The following is a 26,466-nucleotide window of genomic DNA, read 5'->3' on the forward strand; positions in this document are numbered from 1 at the left end:
GTCACCTGTTGTGGTTGGTTCTGCACAAAAAGTTGATCGTCAACAAATTAAGAAACTGAAAGACTCCATGGATGGAAGATTTATGACTGTTATTGAAAAGAAGGGAGGCTATATTGTTTATGTGTGACTGCCTCTAACATGGCACTGCTTCTCTGCGGTCCCTAAGTAGCGTATGACCGCCTAGAACATAGCGCTGCCTCTCAATGCACAAGTGCGTTCCACTGCTATATTATGCGTTCCGGTGACCGGTGGCAGCACTACGTTACCAGAAATGATGACCAGGCGGCTGAGGATGCGCTCCACGGCTGAAGCTTGCGCTCCAGATGCCGGAAGTAGGTCAGACGCGACCGGAAATGATGCAGCCGTGAACTCTAAGGGCGGCAGGCATAAATAGAAGCTCCATGGTGGCAGCTATTATGGCGCTCATGGTCAAATGTGACCACCTAGGAGGATAACGACTGGATGGTCAGTTATGCTGGAGCATTCCCAGTCATGAAAGTCTCCCCTGGTGAATCTGGATGAGAGGAAATGCGTAGGGAGCACCGCACCTCTATCTCTCTTCTATGTGACCAGTTAGTGGGACTTATGAGATTGATGCCACACTGGCACTGAGTGAGCCATACTGATTTGCAGGACTTGGTAAGACTGTTTCAGTTTTTTCTACAGTAGGAGTCCTTTGCATTCTTTGAGAGGTTTGTTCTGACTTATGACAGACAGAGTTTGTCTTATTGCACTATGTGTTTTCTGTGGTGATTTGTGTATTTAGATGTTTGTCCTGTATGTTTGTTATCTAAAGGATAGGTGTGCAGCACAGTAGCACCTTTTATTATACTTATGTCGGACTCTAAATTATCAGTGTTCCTAAGTGCAATTTGCGTAGACCTGGTCACCATTTGCCTAGTTTCTTAGGTAGGTGTATAACTATTATCTTTAACCTACCTTACTGCAATATCTTCTGGGTATGCATTGGATCTGTGTGGGTATAGACTTTGGCTAAAGTTATACTAATTTTAGTGGTTGATATATATACTTACTAAAATTTTCTGCTTTAGAATTTTATATCAGTACATGCACTTGTCTCTGGATTTGGGGTCATGAGGACCTTGTGTGTTTAATTTGTGATTTGAGTAGATACTCACTTTGATCTATTTTATTGCATATCAAATAAAAGTTACATTTTAATATTACCACATCTTGCTTTTACGAGGCTATATTGGTCACTGATATTTTTTTTGTCAGAAAAGTAATTTTGTAAATTTTGAGTTGTCTGTTTATTATTCTCATTTTCACATGAAATGAAACAATTCAGATGGAAAATTTACATTTTTCATTTAGTTGTATAATAATTCTGCACATTAACAGTTTCCCAATAATTCTGCACATTTAGATATTCTCCTAAGAAAGACAAAACCTCGCTTTTACTTTCTTCAATATTCAGGTTTCATAAACTTTTGCACTTACTCAACAACACTGTAGTTCAATAATAAAATTAGTCATCAAAAATACAAATTGCCTGCTAATTCTGCACAGAGTGTATGTGTGATCTCTTGTAGTTGAGTCCTTCTGTTTTATGCTAATACTGAGGGGTTAGAGAGGAACTAAAATTATTATTTCATAAATCAATAGTACACTTGATAATAAGCAACTTTGTAATTTATTATATTAGATAAATATGCTTTTTTCACCCTCTGGGATTGATATTTCACTCTAAATTTATGGGTAAAATTTGTATTCAGTGAAGACAGATTTTCAAATAAGTAAAATAGGAGATGCCAGTTGGTGCTTTTAAAATTCTATGGAAATGGGTGGCAAAGAGGGATCGGGGGGGGGGGGGGGTGAGCCAGAGGCAGAGACAGAAATTCTACTGGAAGTTCCATAGAACTTGATGAGCACCACTTGTTACCTCCTATCTAAGTAATGGGAAAATCTAAATTTATTGAAGATTTTACTCCTGAGTTGAGAATTTTGAGAATAAATAATCAGACAGGAGGAAAAAGATGCAGATATCTCTAATAAGGCAAATGTCAAAGTTTCTTATTTTCATGTGTACTATTGATTTATTGAAATAAAAAGTATAATGACAGCTAATCTTTAATTTGTTGATCAGTTGATGATCACTAGAGTTTCTGTTTCAGGAAAAATATCAGATACAAGTCACAGTGATTCAGATGTAATACCAAAAACCTTTACTATCATATGAAAATGGCTTTAGAATTTGAAGGGGGGCTCCCATAGTAGCAGAAAAAAATGAACAGATTAAAAAAAACAACAACAAAAAAAACATTTCAGCCTATTTGATTTGCCATTCCCAATATTGATATTTCATATAATGAATCTACAATCAGGAGAAAAAAAAAACCTGAAAAAAAGAGTATGCATCACTCTAAATTGCTAAATAATATAGTTGATAATAGTTTTACTGAGAACGGTAATCTCTTGCCTTTTATATTTCCAGCAGTTGGTTCCACAGGAATTGATGTGGTAGGAACAGGATAAAAAGGAATTCCTAAAAATAAAAAAAATAAAAAATGACCATGTGTTATCGCCTATCCAATATCTCTGTGAGAGAAAAGAAGCAGAATTTCTGTTCTATAGTTTTAGATTTTTTTTCATTTTTGTCTTTCACAATAGAGAAAAAACCTCTTCGTACATGGAATTTGTCAATCTTCCATAATTATACCATAAATCCCTGATCAGGAAATGGCGTCGCGTCATCATTGTCACCAATCCCGTATGGATGGAAATAGCCAAATCCACATCGATTTTAATTCCTGCTTACAAGCAGCCAAAACTTTTTGGTACCCAGGCTCTTCTCTGTTCCTGGCATCAGTTAGGGAGTGAGCAGTGTGATCTCCGGTGATCAGACATTTATGACAAAATAGTCAATAAATAAGAGTAATCGCCAATGTTTGTAATTATGTAAAAATTACATATGGAGATATTGGAATTTATCTCCTTTGCTATAACCGATTTGATAACAAATTTACATATGGAGTTGCAGCCATGATAGTTATACTATTAATACATATAAATGATTCAGTTTCTAATCTCAAAAGGGTGCTATGCGGAAGGATTCTTCAAGACACTGAAAATGCACATGAAATCTACAGCACTCCAGAACGAGGTAAATGTTAAGTTATTTATTAATCAACAAATCAATTATATACATTTAGTAATCCATATGACAACATTTTGTTCCATTACAGATTTTTCTTAAAGGGGTTTTCCCAGGAAAGAAGTACATTTTAGTTAAGAAATATTGGAATAAAAATAAGTTACACAATTGGATGAGTTAAAAAAAATGTTCCTGTCCTGAGATAATCTTATAAATGTGCCCCTGTGTAATGGCTGTGTCCGACCGTGCAGGAACACGGTCTGAACATACCACAGCTCCTGGGCAGGGGCGATGCAAAAGAGTATACAGACAGGACAGGAGGGGATCACAGCTAATTCTTTCTGTGAGGTGAAACAAGTTTTACAGGCAGGGAAAATACTTTTCTCTACAGAAATCAGCAGGTGCGATCCCATGCTGTCCTGTCTGTATACTCTTTTGCTTCCTCCCCTGCCCAGGAGCTGTGGTATGATCAGACCATGTTCCTGTATGGTCAGACGCAGCCATTACACAGTACACAGCAGGGCACATTTATAAGATTATCTCAGCACAGGGACATTTTATTAACACATCTAATTGTGAAACTTATTTTTATTCCAAGATCTATTGATTAAAGTGTACTTTGTGGAACAACCCCTTTAAGTTGTATCAATGATTTTTGGTCTCAGAGGCCACAATTTTACTTATTCTGCTTTTCTTGGTCAGTTATGACATAAATAAGGCCTGAAAATTATAATTTTCTCAATTTATAACTAAATCTGAATGAACAGAATTGATTTGGTGATCAATAAGTAACATCTCACTTAAGTCATTGGGGGAAGCGGTAACAACCAATATGGCTGCAATTCCTGTTATTGTTTTTAAAAAAGTGGAGAACATAACAAAGCAGAAAAATGGAAATATGTTTGTTTGCCAGAAAAGCATAATGTAATTACTAAACTTTATTTACCACTCTAACATCTCAGTCAGTACTATATGGCCTGTACGGTGCCTTACAGAGCCATTCGTGCCTAATGAAACATTAAACAATGAAACATTGACTGCATAATAGAAGAAGATAAGCAGTCTAATATTCAACCTTGCTTTCCCAATATAATGAGAGGATGAGTCACAGAGTTTCATGTTACCTTTCAGTCTCATTCCTCCCTGATATCAAACACTGCGTCACCTTTAATTATCAATATTTACAACGAGTTCTGGTTTCGTTTAGTCCGTGGTAAGGAGTCACAAGGAACGTGTCCTAAGTTGACCGACAGATAAAAGAAAGTTTTTCCGGTGCGCAGATCATCACCATTAATATCACATTATGGCACATTTATATCATAGACCAACAAATAAGAATACAGAAATTAATGAATGAATCCAATCTGCAGGCACCTTGCTATAGGGCAGGATTGGCTGAGTAGATTGATATATAGTTTTGTGAGAAAATACTCAGTATAACCTGTGTTTTAACCATTTAAACCTCAGCTTAACAACTGGCTGGATAGGAAACAAAGGCTGGTTATTAATGGAACACACCCAGGTTGCATCACAGTTAACAGTCAGGTACCACAGGGATCAGTATTGGGCCCTCTTCTTTTTAACATACATTATTTTTTAGTGACCTTGTAGAGGGCAAACAGATTAGGATTTATATCAATGTTTTCACATGATACTAAACTCTGCAAGATAATCAACACAAAAGAGGATCATTTACTGTTGCAGAGGGATTTATATAAGCTGGAGGCTTGAGCTGAGAAATGGCACTTGAGGTTTAATGTAGTTAAATGTAAGGTTATGCACTTGGATAGAGGAAATACGATGTATAATTATGCATTAAATTCTAAAACACTGGGTAAAACTGTTACTGAAAAAGACTTTGGCTAATGGGTGGATGGAAAACTCAATTTATAGCCTCATTCACAAGTTCACTATTTGGTCACTATTTCACATCAGCATTTGTAAGCCTAAACCAAGAGTTGGTGAAAAATTCAGTAGTGGTGCACGTGTTTCTATTATACTTTTCGTCTGATTGTTCATCAGTATTTTGTAAGCCAAAATCAGGGGAGGTAAAATACGAAACAAAGGAACGTGGCCTTAGTGACCAGTGTCAGGCAGCTGCTGCCAAGGCAAATAAAATAATGGGATGCACTTAAAGAGGCATAGACGCTCCTGACAAGAACAAGTCTCTAGGGCGGCCACACTTAGAATACTGTGAACAATTTTGTTCTCTGGTATAAAAGAAGGACATAGCTGAATTAGAGCGGGTGCAGAGAACAGCAACCAATGTTATTAAGGGAAGAGGTGGACTGCAAAACCAAGATAGGTTATCAAACTTGGGGTTAGTCAGTTTGAAAAATCAAAAGCTTAGGGGCAATCTTATTACAATGTAAAAATATGAGTGGACAGTACAGAGAAATTTCTGATGATTTCTTTAGACCTAGGCCTACGAGAGTGACAAGGGGGCATCCTCTATGTCTAGGGAAAGAAGGTTTAATCATAATGACAGATGCAGATTCTTTATTGTAAGAGCAGTGACACTATGAAACTCTCTGGCACATGATGCTGTAATAGTTGATTTACTACATAAGTTCAAGAAGGGCCTGGATGCCTTTAGGGAAAAATATAATATTACAGGTTATGGGCACTACATTCTGTAATCGGACATTGATCCAGTGAACTATTCTGATTGCCGTATGTGGAGTCAGGAAGGAAGTTTTCCCCTAATCTGAAGCTATCAGCATTTGCCGCATGGGGTTTTGCCTTCCTCCTGATTTACATGTTAGGCTATAGGTTGAACTCAATGGACTTAAGACTACCTTCAAATTTAAAAACTATGAAACTATGTAAATTAGGTCACTTGTGTTTTTCATTGCATTTTTGAGTTAGTTCTTTTACATGTCTTTTTGTCTCTTTTTGGTTTGTCATATTTTAAATAAAGCTGCTTTGTTTTTTAAAATTCCTGATATTTGAATTCTACAAAAATTTATTCATACAGTCATGTGCAGAGGATCACATGCGTTTTAGTGTGTTTCCTTAACGGAAAGGCACTAAAAACCCATATGTATTTTTGACCTGCTGTTTTTCCACATCTAATGCAATGCGATGTTGAAAATTCTCACACAAAACTCAGCGTACACACAAGAGAAATTGACATGTTGCGGATTTAAAACACGTACCGCAGGTCAGATTACACAGAGTCAAAAAAAAAAGCACAGAGGGCATGAGATTTCTATAAATCCCATCCACTTTGCTGGAACTGTCTTTTGCTCAGCAAAAATATGCAGCGTCAAAAACTCAGCAAAATTCATTGTGGGAACTTAACCTAAATGAAGCACTCGGGTGGAGCAATTTAAGTCAACAGAGTTTCGCAGTTCATTCTATTAATGTCGCAGCACTTAACAAATGTAGTGGTATGAACTCAAAGATTGGTATTCCTCCAAAGAAATACAACTTCACAGAAAGCAGAAATAATGTTCAGGTACTTTTCACTTGTGTCATTATTTACTCTCTAAGTGTTTGCCCTCTGTACAGACACAGGACGCTTTGTATTTAATTCACTGGTATTTGTGGGAAAAAAATCTGTTTAAACAGAACTTATTCCATTGCTTTCAACCAGACCGAAGTATTCTACCTCAAAGATTTGTAAGGTTTTGTCATACTGTCTATAACAAACAAAGTGCTGCAATGCTGTGCATATGTTGTACACGCTCATGTAGCCTGCCATAAACCCATATTGTACCTCCACGTACATCCATTATTAGCTGACTGCCATTTCATCTGGGTTATGGTTTAACACTGCTCTATAAATATGACAAGGTGTACGTTTTAGTAAGGCAGTCCCCATCATACAGCACTCTTCCCCTATAGGCCTTAATCATACGCTCGTGATTTTTCACATGTGTAAATCTAGCACACTTTGTGTTGTAGTGTTGGATACGTTTTTCATCCATTTTTACCATCATCTCTTTTTGTTTGTATGCAAAAAAAACCCCTGAACTGATGGAGATTTTCCATCTCTTTTGCGAGCAACCAGACAGTGAAGAATAAACAGGCCACAGATTGGTTATACAAATAAAATAGACAGACTGGGAGCCCATAGTAGCCTTCAGCACACCTCTCACCGTTTCCACTAAAGTTGGGCAAGCAATAGCACCTTCCTGACCTTCCCCCACAGCCATCTGAACGCTCAGGCTTACAGCTGCAAGCGTCGAAACCTTCTGAGAGCTATCATTCAGTGAAAAACAAAGTGCTACAATCGGACCAAACTCAAACTTGTCTTTGCTTTTTTTTAACTACTGATAAAAAATGGGATATGTGAAAAGTCCCATGTGCTGTCAGTTAAAAGAATGGACAGCATACATGTCTCAATCACTGACACGTGAATGAAGCAAAACTTCTGCAACTTATACTGAAATTTCCGTCACCATTCTCTTTCCTTTTGCAGTCATATTGCCCTATTTCTGTATATTCTTTATCAGTCTGCAGCAACAGTTACGAGTAGGTCCAGAAATATTTGGACAGTGACACAAGTTTTGGCATTGTAGCTCTTTACCAAAACACATTCAAGATACAGTTATTTAATCAATATGAGCTTAAAGTGCAGACTTTCAGCTTTAATATGAGGGCATTCACACTCTAATTGGAGTAAGGGTTTAGGAATTACAGCTATTTAATATGTAGCTGCTTCTTTTTAAACGGACCAAAAGTTATTGGACATATATCTCAACGGCTCTTTAATGGGCTGCATGGACTATTCCCTGGCTAATCCATCACCAGTTAAGCAGGTAAAAGGTCTGCAGCTGATTCCAGGTGTGGCATTTGCATTTGGAAGCTGTTGCTGTGATCTTACAACATGGGGTCAAAACAGCTCTCAATGGGTCATGCATACCAGGATTGGGGATGAGGGGGTCATACCAGAACTGGGGATGAGGGGGACATGCATACCAGGATTGGGGATGAGTGGGCCATGCTTACCAGGATGGGGAAATTTACCAGTAGCTGCAGCATTTCCCACCCTAGGCTTATACTCGAGTCAATAAGTTTTCCCAGTTTTTTGTGGTAAAATTAGTTGCCTCGGCTTATATTCGGGTCGGCTTATACTCGAGAATATACGGGATTTAACGAAAAAATTTTTTATCCATCAACCATTTGTTTCTCCCTTGACCATCTATTAGTAGACTGGAGCAGAGCTAATAGGTTTTGTGTTTCATGTAATTACTGATGTAAACTTTTACACAAATAAAATGAATAGAGGTCATTTCTTCATTACTTACTCAGACAGACTGGGTACCCATAGTAGCCTTCAGCACACCTCTCGCAGCTATTTCCACTAAAGTTGGGCCTGCAGTAGCACCTTCCTGACCCTTCCTCACAGCCATCAGCATGATCAGGGTTACAGCTGCAAGCTGGGGAATATTATTAATGAATTCTTATTATTATTCTATTACATTATCATAAGTGTCAAATTAACCACACAATATAATGCCCACAGAGAAGGAATTATCACATGAAGCAATAACCATGGAAGGTCTCAGCTCTTTACTCCATAAATTATAAGATGAGCCCTTTGTGAAATCTATTCTTATATTTAACCACATAGGTATTTCTCCTGCACCTATAAAAATGCATAATAGAGGATAATCCCATTGAAATGCCATATGCAGAATATATGTTACAATGTACAAAGGTGTAAGGCCCAGTTCACATGATGCGTTCAGGATACGGTTGTGCCGCGATTGTCTGAAAATAGCATCAGGAAAGCATCATGTGAACATGGCCCCATTTTTACCCCCTTTTCAGAAAATCATGTAAAATAAGGGAGCTTTTTCACCTGCATTTCCTCACTCCACTGCTAAAAGGTCTACTAATATTTGATGTTATAGCAACATCTATTCATAGACAAATGGTAAAGAAATGTATAGAAAACTTACGTATGCAGCCATGCGCAGCTTCTTTTGGGATCCCATAAGGCCTAAAATATCCTACAGCGCACTTCTCGCAATTTATACCGGCTGTGTTATGCTACAAGTGAGGGGAAAAAAACGGACAAAAAAAGACATGAAAATATTGTTCAGGAAGTGGGAATATTATCAGAGACTTAGCATAAGTAATAAAGGGACAATTCAGAGATACTTCTCCAAGTTCTGCTCTATACATGTTACAGGGTAATTCAATAATAATGTCCAGTGTTCAATGTCTAAGCTTCCACCAAAATAACACTATGTAAATGCTGAAAATAAATGTATTTCTAGGACAAAACTACTGTTATATTGTGATACCAATTACTCGCTTATCTCTGAAGATGAAATGTAACAGCATATCCCGCTATTAAAATGACACAACATTTTTTTTTAAGATTAGCTTTCATTTCATTCATTGGTTCATTATACCAGGCAATAATGCAGGGAGAAAGTGGATGACAATCAGTGTCAGACTGAGGAACATTGGGCCCATCAGAGAACTTGAATCTGAGGGCTGACCTTTCATCTATACAAAACCAATGCATTATCATTAAAGGGGCTTTTCAGATCTGGGCTCATTTTCATCAAGCACTGTATCAAGTGGTGTAACTGTAAGATACACAATGTTAGGATTCGGCTCTGCCTGCTGATTCGATTGGTTATCACGTGATTGCTCAGATACCGTTGAAATCCAGATGGGGTTCTGGGATCTCCCCAACTCAAAATCCCCATAGTCTGCACTATAGACTTCCCTCAAGGAGAAGCCAGGGCCCACCGGAGGATTCTCCGACTATCCGGTGGGCCAGTCAAACACTGATGACAATGATTAGGTTCCCAGGGTGCGTCACTGGTGTCCAAAATAATTTGAAAAATTGCTTGGGCATGTTGACAACATGGCGTCAGCACTTCTGTTCCTTAAATTTAACTGAGATATAATTCTAGAGACATTAATTTTAGGACTTGAATGGATAACACTCAAGTGTATTGTTTTCAGCACAGATGCAAACCAGTTATTCATGTCATCTGCATGGATACTGAGCTGTTCCTGCACAGCCCCTCCTATATGTCAGCTTCTAGAGATTGCCTACTACTGGCTGTACTATGAGCTGGAACAATTTTTTCTGCCTACCTAATATTGGTAAATCTATACTGCATAGTAATACTATACACTGCATGCTGGATTTCATGAAAACAAGCTAGTTCATGCCATTACCTTCTAAGAATCCTATCCATCATCACAAATAGTACAGTAAATACAGCCGTGATATAGTCCCATTGCCTAAGTAACTACAGTTGTTCAGAGGGTTGAGCTTTCTCATCTCCTGACGCACTCAATAGACAAGAAACTACATGACATACTCTGCCTTACTAATACTTACATAGAATTCATGGACAGTATAATATCTTTACCTTACACTTTATCTTATTTGAGAGTTAGGCTACATTCACATATCTGTCTTTCTCATTCATTGAATATTTTTAAAACTGACAATCCCCTAACTCATAGAGTTTAATGGAACCATTCACACATCTGTTTGTTTTTTAAATGGATCTGTGTCTGTTGCATCAAACTCAGTGCAAGTCCTATCCTCATAAGGTTTTAGAATGAGATTCAAGCTAATGGAGATGCATCAAAAACAGATAAAAAATAGGCATTGAGTTTCCATAATTTGGCATTCATTTTCATCAATTTTTAATTCATCTGCTGCTGAGTGTAAGGCTACAGCCACACGATCCGGAGCCGACTGCGGCCCCGAGCCTGCGGATGAGCCGCCTCCGGCTTGCGCTCATTATGCAAATGAGCGGTGGCCGTTTTTTTTTTTCTCACAAGCGGCCTTTTCCCATAGAGATTAGGTCTATGGGGAAAGTCCGCATGCGGACCCGCAGGAGAAATTGATATTCTGCAGTCTGGAAAGACGCGCCACATGTCAGTTTCCGCAGGTGTGCTGCAGACACATAGTGGACATGGGATTTGTATAAATCCCATCCACTATGCTGTAACATCTGGTCACTGAGGATTGCACGCAGAGAACTTGCACTGTGTCCAATCCGCAGTGAACACTGATTATGTGCACAAACCCTAAATGGAATAAAGTTCAGTTAATCTCCTTCAGTTTTTGGATGAGAAAAAATGGATGAAACACAGCTGCAAAACTGATGAGATAGAAGAGAAAATGCTTGTTTTTTATATAGATGTAAAAATGGAAAAGGATGAAGGATGGGTGAATATAGCCTTATACAAGTGTTCTCAAGTATAAACGTTATCCCCTATCTACAGGATAACTTTCCGATTGTTGGGGTCTGATCGCCATTGCTTCCACCGATCCGGGTCTTGGAAGAACCCTGGTTGAATGTAGCAGAAGACAATCATGCACACTGACACTCCATTCATTCTAATAGGAGTGCCAAAGATCAGCCGAGCGGTGCGCTCAGCAATCTCCAGCACTCCCATTAAGAATGAAAGGAACGGGAGTGCATGATCGTCTTCTGCTACATTCAGCTGGAGCTATTTAGAGCCCCAGGTTTTGGGATTGGTGGAAGCCACGGCGGTCAGAACCCAACAGTTGGAAACTTATCCCCTATCCCATGGATAGGAGATACCTTTTAAACTTGAGAACACTCTTTTTAGAGGTAACAGACACATACTGACTCCATTCCAACTAACTCTATAACACAGGTTTTATTAATTCATCTATATTACAATAATCCTAATGGGAATGCTGGTTGTATTTTACTTCGCATGGTAAATGTTATACCAGTATTCACAAACAACTAAAACATAATCTAACTTTTCACGCAAGAACATTTATCATTCAGATGTCCGTGAGTCATGTACAAGTTCTATCCATGTTTTTCATGGACAAAACACGTACATATTATAGTCTATGGAGCTGTTCACATGTCCATGCTTATTGAGGGACCTCATGACTACAAAAAAAATCATAGTGACATATCTGTTTTTGATACGAGTCATAACCATACAATTATGCGGTTTGTGAATATGGATGCCATCAATGTGCAGTCCATGATTAACAATGTAATGCATAGGAGAATCTTTGCAATTTATTTTTTCATCAGTGAAAATTACTGATAAAACACTGATGGTAAAAACTGACACACTGACCAAACACTGATGAAACTCGTACCCAAAACACTGATGGATGTTGCATCATACAGATTTCTTCCCACCTTGAAATCTACTGATACTAATTGTTTTCAGAAAGGATATGGAGTTTTTCTTACTTAACAGTGCAAATTAGCCACAGGTCAGCCCCTATCCAAGTAAGTGCAACTGTGGTGCCCCTGCAGGTTCAGTCGCCACAGAGGTACTGCATCTCACCCAGAGGTGTGGTGCCCCACTCTCAGGTAAGGAGGGAGTACTGCCCGAGACCCACCCAACACTACACCATTCCAGTCCAGCAGGCGGGGCTAGATGCACTGGCTTATGCTGAGCCCTGTCCCTGGTTGGAAGTGGGGGGAACCGAGAGAGGGGGAACCATGTAGTGGGTGTGGGTGGAGGAAGTAGTTCAGCGGAGCACTTGAGAAGGGGTATAGAAGGGGGAACCATCTTGGGGGAGTCAGACAGTCTGAGGAGAAGTAGTGGGAGCAGGAGCTCTGCTCAGAGGAGAGGGCCTAGATTGAGAGGCCCAGGAGGACAGGCTGGAAGAGGACGGGAGCAGAGGGAAGGCTCCAAGAGGAACAGAGGAGATCCCAGGGGCACGGGAAGTGTGGGTGCCACCCGTGCGCCCGAATCTACCAGGACGTGGAGGGATCAGGCCGCAGAGGGAACCGGCTCCTAACTAGTGGAGAACTACAAGGCTCAGCTAGAAACCGGAGGCTACTGCACTTTCAGGGTGCAGCTGCTCACAACCGCAACTAAATCGCTAAAAAGGTAGCCACATAGGATTCAGGGGACTGCAGGTTGCCCGCCAAAATCCGAGGCTACCGGCTTGGGACACTGGTTGCGAGGCGCAGGGCAGGAGGGCGAGAGCCAGCGCAGGAAGACGACTGAGGAAGGCACACAGAATGGGGTCCCGTTAAGTACTCCTGAAATACCTGAGGGATTTCTGAACCCCTTCCTTGGTGAATGCAAGACGACGTGGGAGGTTACCCTGGTACTGGGAACCTGGAGTCTGACAACTGTGAGTAAATCTGAAGACTGCACCCCACTGTGTCCTAGAATTATTATCTGCGCCATCACCTGCACCACCCCGCACAGCAACATCTACCTCATTAAGTCATCGCTACACTGCCCTGGAGCTAAGCTCTGCCTGTGGAGAGCTGAACCAACTCTGCTGCATCACCATCAGCTCCAGAGGATCAGCACCGCAGCGACGGCTCCATATAGCCGCATACCACAGGTGGCGTCACGAACATTATCTCTATAAAAACTTTATTCCCTTTTACTTTTCCCCTTTAATTGACCGCCCTGGGTCACGGACCGGGTCACCGCCACTGTGACATCCCCCAGCATCGACCGGCCCGGCTACCGAGTACCCCACGGCCCAGGGGGCGAGTCACGAACTGTTTCATAAGGAGAAAATTACTCTTTTTTCCTCATTTGTGCATTTCTACTGTATATTCTGATCTTCTTGATTATCCATTAGGTAGCAGATGTATAATGCAATGTGCCTTTAAATATGGGCTTACTGTATTGTGCACTTTAAAGGGAAATTGCCTTTTATACCACCATGCCATTAAAACCACTGATAGGTTAGTTAAGTATCATTTTCTTGTGACAATGTCACCTGTCAAGTAGTGGAATAGATGAGGCAACAGGTGAACAGTTAGTTCTTGAAGTTGTTGTGCATGAATCAGGCCAAGACGGGAAAGTATAAGGATCTAGGCAATTGAATGGATAGAGATCTACAAAACAACAGGTCTTGTTGTACCAGTACTTCCAGGACTTCCAATACTTAAAGAATAACTGTCGTTTTAATTTTTATTTCATAAATCAATAGTACACATGAAAATAGGAAACTTTGTAATACCGTATATCTTATCAGAGAAATAGTTGCTTTGTTTTGCAGCGCTGGGGTCCTGGGTTCGAATCCCACCAAGGACAACATCTGCAAGCAGTTTGTTTGGTTTCCTCCCACCCTCCCAACACATACTGATAGAGAATTTAGATTGTGGGGACAGTGATGATGATGTCTGTAAAGCGCTGAGGAAATAATGACGCTATATCAGTGAGGAAAATAAATATATTTCTGCAGTAGATGAAAGTGAATTGCCATTTGGATCTTTTTTATACTTGTTCTTCATCATTTTCTTGCTGTTAGAATTATTGGTTATTTATAGTGCTAAAATCCAAACATTCAAAGCAATAAAAAACAATGAAGTAAATAAAAGTTTAAGAGATGCTACTGGGATCTATGAGCTAAGGGGATTGTCTTTACTTAATATGAAAGATGAATATATTATATGCGGCACTGTTCTGCATAATGCACAGCCGCACAGGTATAATCTTCCGTGTACTAAATCAATCTGAGGGTGAGCCATTACTGACTTACTGATCGCTGACCTGTAGATACTGAGCTAATGCAGACATTACACTAGAGAAGACACATATACATGCTACAGGTATTGTAGCAAAGCACTGTATGAACAAGTACCTGGCAGTTAATGCAGACTCCTCCACCGCTGTATTGTCCATGTATGTCAAGACTTGCTTGCCGATTGTCTACATCACTATCATAATAGCAATCAGATGCATGTCCGTGACAATTGCAAGCTATGGGGAGGAAACAGGATATTCATTAGTGATTAGAAGACTTGTTGCCTGCAATTTTTTAAATATTAATAATAATGGGCTTAAAAGTGGATTTGTCACTAGATTTCACAATACAAAATCCATACTATGCTAGTTAAATCTCTTAGATCTGAATCCAGTATTCTTACCCTTCATGAAAGGTTAAACTCAATCTACTCTCCCCTACCCTGATTGACAGCCCCTCAGTGCCCCCTCTCACACTGCTCGGTACTCGCAGCTGTAAGTCAGGATGGGTGGGTGAATACAGAATACACTTGGACTTATGAGCACTTTCAGTCTCTTGCTTAGGCCACGGCCCCACTATCAGTATTCGGTCAAAAAAACAGGTGAAGAACAATCAGAGAAAAGTATAATAGAAACAAGTCACCAATTCTGCATTTATCACCCACTCCTGGTTTTGGTTCCCACTCCTGAGAAAAAATACTGACCGAATACTGACCAAATACTGATAGTGGGGCCGTGGCCTTAGGCTATGTGCCCACGATGCAGAAATGCTCTGGATTTTTCCTGAGCTTTTCTGCATCTCCCTGGCAGAAAAAAACACATGCAGATTGTACATGCGGATTGTACATGCGTTTTTCCTGCCAGGGACATGCGGATGTGAAGCGTTCTTCACATGCATTTCCGCATGCGGGTTGACAAACGCTTTCCAAGCCATTTTAGCATCACTTGGAAAGTGCTTGTCAACTTGGTCACACCATATAAATCCATGCAAAAGGCATGGATTTACATAGTGTGACCTTAAAGAATGGTTAAAAATAAAAAAATAAATCTATACTTACCTTCCAATGGCCCCCGGAGTCATGCTCCGCTCCGTCCTGGCTGCCGGCAGATCGCGGTACACTACACTGAAGGACCTGCCGTCACATGACTATGACGTCAGCGCAGGCCCTTCAGTCCACTGCGATCTGCCGCCATGGGAGGACGAGCGCACCGCAGGCAATCAGAAGGTAAGTATAACATTCAATTTTTTGATAGCTATTTTCTCCGCAACGGAGAAGAAAAATAAAAAAAAACACAAAATGTTTTATTCTGTCCTGCAGCACCTATTAAATCGTGTGTCGGTGGCGCCCCTGAGGGTTCAGTCGCCACAGAGGTACTGCATCTCACCCAGAGGTGTGGTATCCCACTCTCAGGTAAGGATAGAGTTCTGCCCGGGACCCTAACACCTGCATCCAACACATCCACTTCAGTAGGGCAGGGCGAGATTGCTCCTAAGGGAGAGCACAGTCCCTGGTCCCTGGCTGGAGTGGAGGGGAACCTAGTGAGGGGGAACCATGTAGTGGGTGTTCGTGGAGTACGTAGATCAGGGGAGCACTTGTGAGGGAATGATATAAAAGAGGGAACCATCTTGAAAGTTCAGTCAGTGAGAGAGAGTGGTGTTGGAGGAGGAAAGTGAGGGGAGCAGAGACTCTGCAAGAGCTCTGCTCCAGAGCGGGCCTGAGGAGAGGCCCAGGACTCAAGAAGAGGAGAGAGAACAGGAGAAAGGCTCCAGGAACAGATGGGATCCCAGGGGTACGGGAAGTGCTGGAGGCCACCCGTACGCCCGAATCTGCCAGGCGTAGGCGGGATCGAGCCGCATAGGGGACCGGCCCCTAAAGTAGTGGAGAACTACAAGGCTCAGCTAGGAACCGGAGGCTGCTGTACTTGCAAGGTGCAGTGGCCACAACCACAATTATATCGCCGAGAAGGTGGCCCCATAGCGTCCAGGGGACTACAGGTCGCCCGACAAGACCCGAGGCTACCGGATTGGGACACTGATTGTGAGGCGCAGGGCAGGAGGGCGAGAGCCAGCGCAGGAAGACAACTGAGGAAGGCACATAGAAAGGGGTCCTGTCAGGCACTCTTGCATTACTTGAGGGATTGCTGAACCCCTGCTTGGTGAACGCAGCACGACGTGGGAAGCTGTAGTCCGGAACCTGTAACCTGAGGAACTTAACAACTGTGAGTAAACTCGGAAGACTGCACCCCACTGTCTCTGTGATTATTATCTGCGCCATCACCCCTGCACTGCAACGCCCAGCACAACCTAATACATCTACACTGCCCTGGAGCTAAGCTCTACCTGTGGAGAGCCACACCAGCTTTGCTGCACTAACATCAGCTCCAGAGGACCTGCTCCGCAGCGGCGGCTCCATATAGCCGCATACCACAGGTGGCGTCACGAACTTTGTACATAAATCCCCTATAAAAATTCCCCTTTTGAATGACCGTCCTGGGTCACCGCCACTGTGACATCATCCCCTGCAACAACCGGCCCGGCACTGAGTACCCCACGGCCCAGGGGGCGCGTCATATGTCCAGTTCAACATGAAATAATTTAAATTATAAGGCCATTGACCAAAACTGCTTTAAAAAAGCCTGCACTTGGCAGAAGCACCATGTTTAACAGCAATCATCACCAGCATGATCTCACACTTTAAATATTCTTTCATAAGAAGTTGAACAAACACGTGGGAAAAAAACTCATGTACAAAAAAACAAAAGCGCCTGGGGTCAGATTATAGGAAGCATAATACATGTGATATAGAAATGTTAAAGGTATTACATTGGTCAGATATGGTGCCCCAAACATTGTCCAAATGCATAAAGCATAGAATATAAAACCAGCAAAATACTAAACAACGAAGTGTCAAGTTCAAATATCAATAAATATAAAGCATCAGCCCGATAGTACAGATCATATAGCTATGAGCTTATGAAGGGGGACAACAGTATCTAAGCCTTGTGATGTAATTATGTAACTTCATGTCTTCTTTCTCTTCGAGAGATGGAGACGGGGGCACTGTCTGTGCCAATGAGGAATCTGAGTAACCATAACTAAGTTGTGAACAGTTTGTTTACCTATATGGAATGGAATTCAGATGTAAGATCTGATAATTGTGCTCAAGCATGTTCATAGCTACCAAGGCCCAGAAAGACTTTCCTGTTGTTAAAGTACAGCAATGCCAGAACAACAAATACTTTGTTTAATTCAGCACATTACACAGCAGTGAGCATTTTATTCTTCAATCTACTCTATAATCTTGGACAGTTATACAAGGACGATATTTAGACTTGCAGGAGGATTTGGGGGATACTTGTCCAGAATAATGGATCGCAGTGAGGGGCTACATCTTCGCAGTTTAGCTTTGTGTAAAGAATAGGTTTGCTGTAGCATAAAAGGGCAGAACTTATTCTTCTGATTGGTCTGATTATAGCATCTCACAACATGAGATTTACTCTTTATGCCTATTTACACGGGCTATTAATTGTCAAATTTGCATTCCAGAATGTTTCATTTTTATTAAAGTTTTTAACAGCCTGTACAAAATACCATATTTAACCATTTTCTTGTTTTTTTTATTGTTAAATGCCCTAACTTTTGTTTCAAACTTATTTATTGGAATATTATAATTAAATGATTACCGATAAGATGTTTGTTTTGTGATTTTTAGTTAACAAATCTTTTTTTCTATTGTTTTTATTAACTACAGTGGTGCTGGAAAGTTTGCGAATTTTCCATACTTGTGCATAATATTTCAGCTAAAACTACATCAGATATTCACACCAATCCTAAAAGTAGATAAAAAGGACTAAATCAAACAAATGAGTCAAAAATATTAGACCTGTTTTTTTATTAAGGAAAATGATCCAATATCACATGTACATGAGTGGCAACAATGTGCAAACCTTTTTGACTAGTAGGAAATTCAAAGGTGAAAATAGGGTCTAGTGGTTTCAATCAAAGGGATGACAATCATGTATGAATAGGCAACATTATTTTATTTAAAGAACAGGGATCTATCAAAGTCTGATCTTCCTAACACGTTTGTGGAAGAGGACCATGGCACAAACAGAAGAAGAGTGGTAGATGCTCATGAGGCTGGAAAGGGTTAAGAAAACATCTCTAAAGAGTTTGGACTTTACCAATCCAAGTCCTGAAGGACTGAAGTGAGCAGTTCATGGGAGAAACCCACCAACATAACAAAGTTGAAGCTATTTAGTAGGGAGGAATGGGCTAAAATTCCTTCAAGGGCTAAAATTCCTCTAATCAACAATTACTGGAAATTAGTAGATGCAGTTATAGCTGTCCAAGGCGGTCACGCCAGATTCTAATATTTTAACGAAACTATTTGATTTTGTTCTTTTTATCTACTTTTAGGACTTGTGTGAAAATCTGATGTAGTTTTAGGTCAAATACCGTATTTTGCAGATTATAAGACGCACTGGATTATAAGACGCATCCTACATTTTGGGGTGGAAAATAGTAAAAAAAAGTTTTTTTTAAATAAAATGATGCGCCTTATAATCCGTTTTACCTGGGGGGCGGCGGCGGTGGAGCGGGGATCACAGAAGCCAGTGCTACTGCTTCAAGAGGTAGGCGGCAACTGCGGAAGGAGTGGGGGGGATGCTGCTGGCTACGGGCCCTGTCCTCTCAGAAGGGTCGCTGATTCAGGAGGACTAGGGCTGCGGCGGGAGTGGGGCAATGTTGCGGGTCCCGTCCTCAGACGAAGTTGGCGGTGAGCGGTCGTTCCCTCTCCCATACATAGCCCTGCGGTGGGCTTAGGTAAATTGGCCACGAGAGCATGTGCAGATCGAGATCTCGACAGACGAGATTTCGTTTCCCGAGATCTTGTCTCCCGAGATCTCAATTTGCGCATGCCATTTTCCAGAAGCTGTAACATCTGGCCACTGCGGGTTTGACGCTGCATAAGCACGCAGCGTCAAACCCGCAGCAGCCCCGGATCATGTGCACATACCGCATAAGTCAATAAGCTTTAGTAGAATATTTAGTGTCAAATGAAAGTATATTTACAAGGGTCTTAGAATTTCCCTCGAACAAGAAAAATAAAGCAGTTTTTCAATTTCATGCCAAACATATATTACCATATTCACTATACAGGTTTGCTCACATGACTGATGATTCTCTCATCACACTCAGCTCACACTCTGATCAGATTTTGAGCCGAACGTCAGTTTACTATGATCCGATTCTCTCGGATGAGAGAATATGAGCACAGCTGCGAAGAAGCAGTTAGATCAGGTTCACTGCTATGCTAGTAATGATAAAGAAGCACTCACGTTCACATTGATTGGCAGTGTCAACACTGGCAGGACGCCAAGGCTTCTGATTGTACCCTGGGCAGCAGTGGTCACATATTTCCCCACATGTGTTATGTTGGCAGTCACATCGATACCTGCACACAAAAATGTACAGCAAATCAATAGCTGAACAGTAGGTTTTGTTAATGGACAAGTAATCAACATACCAGAAAATATCCATTTCTATTGTATTAATTCTATTTAAGCTCTGCCTAGTAAGTAGAATTAGGAATGTAACAAGCTAACAAAACAGCATTTATATTACTGTGGCAGCTCAGACCCCATGTGGGTCATAAATTCAGATAAATAATGTTCTCAATTACTGACTGCCCTTTTATAAATGTACCTATAGATCACTAAAAAAGCAAGGAGCACTGTAATTATATATGAGATGATGAATATCAACAAGTACCGTATAAGAATTTTTGCACAAAAATGCTTCCTAAAATAGTAAATCAGGGGAGGTCTCTGTATGTGGTTAGGTAGGTAAAACTGTAGCTGTCTATAGCAGACTGAGTAATGTGAACATGAGAGGATGGCACTAGGGAAGGAAGCAGGGGTACAGCTGGAGGGGGATGGGCATCCAGAACATGTGTCTTGCATTCTAGAACATGTGTGCAGCTGGCGTTCATGGGAGAGGAGCGGGTACCGATACAAAACATGGCCAATGTGAAAGTACCCTTAAAAGGAATTTAAGCCACTTAATTTTTTTTGTTACAAACCCTCAGAATAGTGTGGATTTGTAAAATAAGTAGAAGTCACCCTACTTATCCTCCACTTCACCCATATTGATACTTCCTGGGATTGACAGACAGTCCCAAGAAGTGTCAGAATTGGTGCAATAGCGAATCTGTAAGGTAAATCTTTTATTTAAAGAATTAGATTTGATTAAAACAAAAAGATACAACTTCCTACTATACCTTAAAAGGGATGTCAGGTCTTCATTCGATGTGACTGCAGACTTCTGAATCTTTACAGCACGCACACTGTATGCAGAAAAGATCCTCCGATTTGTAATTTGCATACATGCGGTCACATGCCGACTAGACGTGTGCAGCCTCGCTCAATACAAGTGAACTAAGGCTAAGTATGTCTAGGCCAGAAGTAAACAAATCGCAGCGTGCGGTGCATGTTCTGTAAGGGTTCGGAGGACTGCAGTCACATAAAATGACTGCAGACTTTTAGCAGAAGACTAGATAACCCTTTTAATGAAGAACCGCAGCTCGACCTAAGGAGAACAATGCCGGTCCAGACAACTCCTGAGTCTGACCAGTGCTCTGTGCAAGGGGGACTGTAATAGTTTAGGGGATCTGAAATCTTTTGTTTAGGAATTTGGTCTTGGGTCTTATTTAAGAGCTTGGTATTGGAGTCTGAATAAATTTTGGAGTCTGGTTTGAATTTATTAAAGTGTCTGGCTTAGGGTCTGAATTAATTTAGGGGTTTGGTCTGGAGCCTGAATATATTTTGAGGTCTGGTCTAGGATATAAATTGATTGCTGTTGTATAGAGGTTGGCTGCAGAAGTTGCTAATCAAAGTGTACGGGCGTGCTTATAGCTGTCACTCACAATGCTGTGAGTGTTGACTGAAGCCGCTCCGGGGAACACCTCTATGACTGAAAGTCGGTGGCTCCTGGGAGGAATGAAGTTAGTTTTCTCCCAGTAACCATGTTTTCAAGAAGGCTAATAATGCAGATGGATGGCAGATTTGTTGCTGAATACATCTGAATGAGGTTATTTCTACATGTGCATTGATGCCTGAAAACCATATTTAGTCCTCATTCAGTTGTGCATTTTTCATGGAGATACATAAGCCTTATAATCTATGGAGCTGTTCATGTGTCCGTGGTTTTTTTGCGGACCGTGTATTCACAAAAAAATCACAGAGACATTATTGTCAAAAGTGCACAGAAAAAAACCCTAATGTCTGCTGAAGGTGCGCCAGAACATCCAGACCGATCCAACAACTCTCCTTGGCCCCTTTTGCAGTGAAAAAGCGGGACTAGAAATGCTCTAATGATCTTACCGTTCAGCAGAGCTGGGTGAGTGAAAAGTGCAAGATCTCAAGATAACATCTTGTGCTTTCGCTGTGAGAGGGGCAGCGAAGGGTTGTGGGATCCTGCTCTTCATGCCATGATCCCACAACCCTGAGGTGCTAGCAAAAGTGGGGCCCCTTCAGGAGGTATTAGGAGCACTTATCAGCAGTTGTGGCACAAACATATTTAGTAAAATCACCAGTTTGGGGCTGACACTCTTTCATAAAATCAAAAAGGACAATCTTTAACAGGACATAGGCACTCTGTAAGTTCAGTAAGTTAGATGACCAGGTTTTTTTCTCTTCCCTTTTTCAAACATAAACACAGTTTATTCATAATTCAAACAAATATATGCACACATATCCCCAAATCTTAAACGTTTTTAGAGCATTAAATCAAACAAGTGTTACTCACAGGTTCTGGTTGCCAAAACTCCGTACACTGCAAACATTAGCATGACCATGGCATACACAGCGACCACCAATGCTTATATCCTTAATACTATAATAATACTAGAAAAATAAATGTATATTAGCTGTTGCTTAAAAACACACACAATTTAACATATAAATACTAAAATATAACATTGTTTAAACATATAGTGGGCCAACATTTCGGATTTTAAAAACATTTTTCAAGCTATTGTTATAAAATATTCTAATTTACTGAGATAATGACTTTTGTGTTTTCATTGGCTGTAAGCCATAGTCATCAACACTAACAGAAATAAACATTGGAAATAGATCACTCTGTTTGTAAAGACTCTATATAATATATGAGGTTCACTTTTTGTATTGAAGAACTGAAATAAACTAACTTTTTGATGATATTCTAATTTTGTGAGATGCACCTGTATATACAGTATATATAAATATATATTTTTATATATATATATATACATATATATATATATATATATATATATATAAGGTTGGGTGAAGCCATTTATTGGCAAACTACTGTGTTTTCTCTTTTTAAATCTTAATGACAACCAAAAACGTCCTAATGACCCTGATCAAAAGTTCACATACCCTGGTGATTTTGGCCTGATAACTTGCACAGAATTTGACACAAATGGGTTTGAATGGCTACTAAAGGTAACATCCTCACATGTGACCTGTTTGCTTGTAATCAGTGTGTGTGCATTAAAGCTGAGTGAGTTTCTGGGATCCAGACAGACTCTTGCATCTTTCATCCAGCCACTGATGTTTCTGGATTGTGAGTCATGGGGAAAGCAAAAGAATTGTCAACGGATCTACAGGAAAAGGTAGTTGAACTGTATAACACAGGAAAGGGATACAAAAAAAATATCCAAGGAATTGATAATGCCAGTCAGCAGCGTTCAAACTGTGATTAACAAATGGAAAATCAGGGTCTCTGTAAAAACCAAACCACGGTCAGGTAGATCAACAAAAATTTTGGCCACAAATGCCAGGAAAATTGTTCGGGATGAAAAGAAAAAACCACAAATAACATCAACTGAAATTCAGGACTCTCTGAAAACTAGCGGTGTGGCTGTTTCAAGATGTACAATAAGAAAGCACTTAAAGAAAAATGAGCTGCATGGTCGAGTCACCTGAAGAAAGCCATTACTGTGCAAATGCCACAAAGTATCTCGCTTACAATACGCTAAACAGCACAAAGAGAAGCCTCAAAACTTCTGGAACAAGGTAATTTGGAGTGATGAGACCAAAATTGAACTTTTTGGCCACAACTATAAATGTTACATTTGGAGAGAGGTCGACAAGGCCTATGATGAAAGGAACAACATTCCTACAGTAAAGCACGGAGGTGGATCGCTGATGTTTTGGGGATGTGTGAGCTACAAAGGCACAGGAAACTTGGTAAAAGTTGAAGGAAAGATGAATGCAGCACGTTATCAGCAAATACTGGAGGCAAATTTGCACTCATCAGCCCGGAAGCTGCGCATGGGATGTACTTGGACGTTCCAACATGACAACGATTCAAAACACAAGGCCAAGTCGACCTGTCATTCTCTACAGCAGAACAAAGTGAAGGCTCTGGAGTGGCCATCTCAGTCTCCTGACCTCAATATCATTGAGCCGCTCTGGGGAGATCTCAAGCACGCAGTTCATGCTAGACAGCCCAGTAATTTACAGGAACTGGAGGCTTTTTGTCAAGAAGAATGGGCAGCTTTACCATCTGAGAAAATAAAGAACCTCATTCACAACTACCACAAAAGACTTCAAGCTGTCATTGATGTTAGAGGGGGCAATACACGGTATTAAGAACTGGGGTATGTGAACTTTTGATCAGGGTCATTTGGATGTTTTTGGTTGTCGTTAAGATTTAAAAAGAGAAAAACAGTAATTCGACAATAAATGGCTTCACCCAACCAATAACCATGAGTGGAGAAAAGGTTTTTTTTGTTATCATTCATACTCTCTGAAACAAGGCCAAGAAAGGAAAAATTATGCCTGGGTATGTAAACTTTTGAGCACAACTGTATATATATAAATAATATTATATAAAAGACTAGAATAAACTATTGCAATGTATTTTAGCATTGTATTGGAGATCGATAGAGATCATGGTCATTGCAAATTGATGGGTAAAGATTTCACAGAATTTATGAATATATCAGAACCACACGTGGCTACTTTATCAACAGTTAATTTATTGTGCTGCCTGCATTTCTATACCCAGCATCTTTGCTGGTTTCAGCTAACGCAGTAAATCCCACCACAATCTACTGCACAATCTGCAGCTGTTTTATGCAGCCAATAAAATGCCTATTATCACAACCTATTCCTGTTTGCAGGCGTTCCTTATCACCTGTCACACATTTAAAGGGAATCTGATATGGTGGTTTGGTTGAATAGGTGACTGTCACCCAAAAAATTTACCTTTTTTGTGGAGATCTGATGTTCCATATGCAAATCAAGCAGGAAGTGTAGTATGGGTGGGTCAAGTAGTCGAAGTACACTGACGCACCCCAAGTGCACTCCTAGCCTGATTTGCATTTGGCTTCTACAATAGATTTCTCTTGATTGGCACATCAGATTTCTATAAAAAATATGTAAAACCTGCAGACAGGTTCCCTTTAAATTGCCAACAACAGCCTGCAGTAGACATTTGCTGAGATGCAGAGAAGGGAACCTCATTTTGTCTATGATGGCCCTTCCAAGTTTCCTCATAGTAATTTCTGAGCAGTGATCTGAGTGTTTAATTTTGCTGGATTACTAACAGCCTGCTGCATCCAAAACTAACATGCTATTACTCCACAGTTTACAATCCCCTTCACTGGCCTCTAATCGTGAATTAGGGAAAACAAGCTGAAATGTTACATCCTAGCTGAAAATGGTTTACTAATAAAAATTCTAGGAATTTTTAAAAACTATGAAAACTCTTGTCACTCAATGAAAAAAAACTAGATTATGTTAGGCCAGCCATAACATAAGACAACATGATTATGTTTCGGCCTTTTTCTTTGTTATGTGGATCTTTTGTTAGAATATGGATATGATTTTTAATGTATATGCAAATTGCTCATCAGAGAGGAAGACTTGAACTCTAGTGTCACCTATTGGAAATAGCAATCCTAAGGGCTCGCTCACATTTGCGACGTGTGCAATCCAATAAAAAATTGGATAGCACTCGGCCCAATGTTAAACTTTGGGGCAGCTCACATCTGCGATTATTTCCTCATGCTGATTCAGCTTGCGAAAACAATTGCAGCATGCTGCAAATGGCTGTGGGAATCGGATCGCACACACCCATACAAGTCTATGAGTGCGTGTGAAACATCGCACTGCACTTGGATGTCACCCGAGTGCAGTGCGAATCCCGCAGACGTTGGCAATAGAGGAGATAAAGAGATTACTTTCTCCGTGTCCTCCGCACCTGTGATGTGATTCTCTCGTGCGAGAGGATCGGAGCACAGAGCACTGACACTCGGTTCACACTCGCAGCAGAGTTTGAGCCAAGTGTTATTAGCATATCACATCTGATGCTCTCACATCAGATGCTATACTCTAGTGTGACTCCAGCCTAAAAGTTAAGTTAATATTGACCCTTTAGCGAGCCTTGCCACCTGACTTAGAATAAAAATTAAACCAGAATCTGAATTTGCTGTCACATATTTCGGGGTGTTGCCCCTCCTCAGTAGAAAGCATGAGATCTGATTTTGCTGTATAAGAGGCCTCTGACCGGGGTCTAAGGGGTGACCTCTCTCCTTGTGGAGAGTGACATGCCTGGCATGCCAGTGTAAGGAGACTTAAAAAATATGCAATTTGCATTTTCAATTTCCCAAAGGAGCATTGCATGGCCTATAAGTCTCCTTACACTGTCGTGTCACTATCTACAAGGAGAGATGTCATACCTTAGACCACATTTTTAAAGCTATCTCACACAGTAGATTTTACATCTGGAAAATCTGCTCAGTATTACAATAGCAATATTGTGGATATTTTAGGAAATCTCCTCTATGTGTTGCAGATAAAATCTGCAGTAGAAATTGACCAGCGTTGAGGATTTGAAATCAGCAGCCTGTCAATTT

At 40.5% G+C, this 26,466-nt stretch overlaps 1 protein-coding gene across 1 annotated transcript in view; it reads right to left on the reverse strand.

Annotated features, from left to right (window-relative positions):
- Window positions 1-26,466, reverse strand: part of LAMA3 (laminin subunit alpha 3) — a 244,789-nt gene that overhangs the window by 150,047 nt on the left and 68,276 nt on the right. Inside the window, exons 6-11 of the mRNA XM_073679182.1 lie at window positions 22,362-22,459; window positions 19,895-20,010; window positions 14,673-14,791; window positions 9,028-9,118; window positions 8,371-8,502; window positions 2,441-2,506 (exon numbers count right to left, since the gene is read on the reverse strand). Of these exons, the coding sequence (XP_073535283.1) occupies window positions 2,441-2,506; window positions 8,371-8,502; window positions 9,028-9,118; window positions 14,673-14,791; window positions 19,895-20,010; window positions 22,362-22,459 (622 nt within the window). The remainder of the gene's footprint in view (window positions 1-2,440; window positions 2,507-8,370; window positions 8,503-9,027; window positions 9,119-14,672; window positions 14,792-19,894; window positions 20,011-22,361; window positions 22,460-26,466) is intronic.

The sequence above is a fragment of the Phyllobates terribilis genome, unplaced genomic scaffold, assembly GCF_046119375.1.
Source record: "Phyllobates terribilis strain yellow unplaced genomic scaffold, ASM4611937v1 Scaffold_4__5_contigs__length_816908805, whole genome shotgun sequence".
In the NCBI taxonomy this organism is placed as follows: domain Eukaryota; kingdom Metazoa; phylum Chordata; class Amphibia; order Anura; family Dendrobatidae; genus Phyllobates; species Phyllobates terribilis.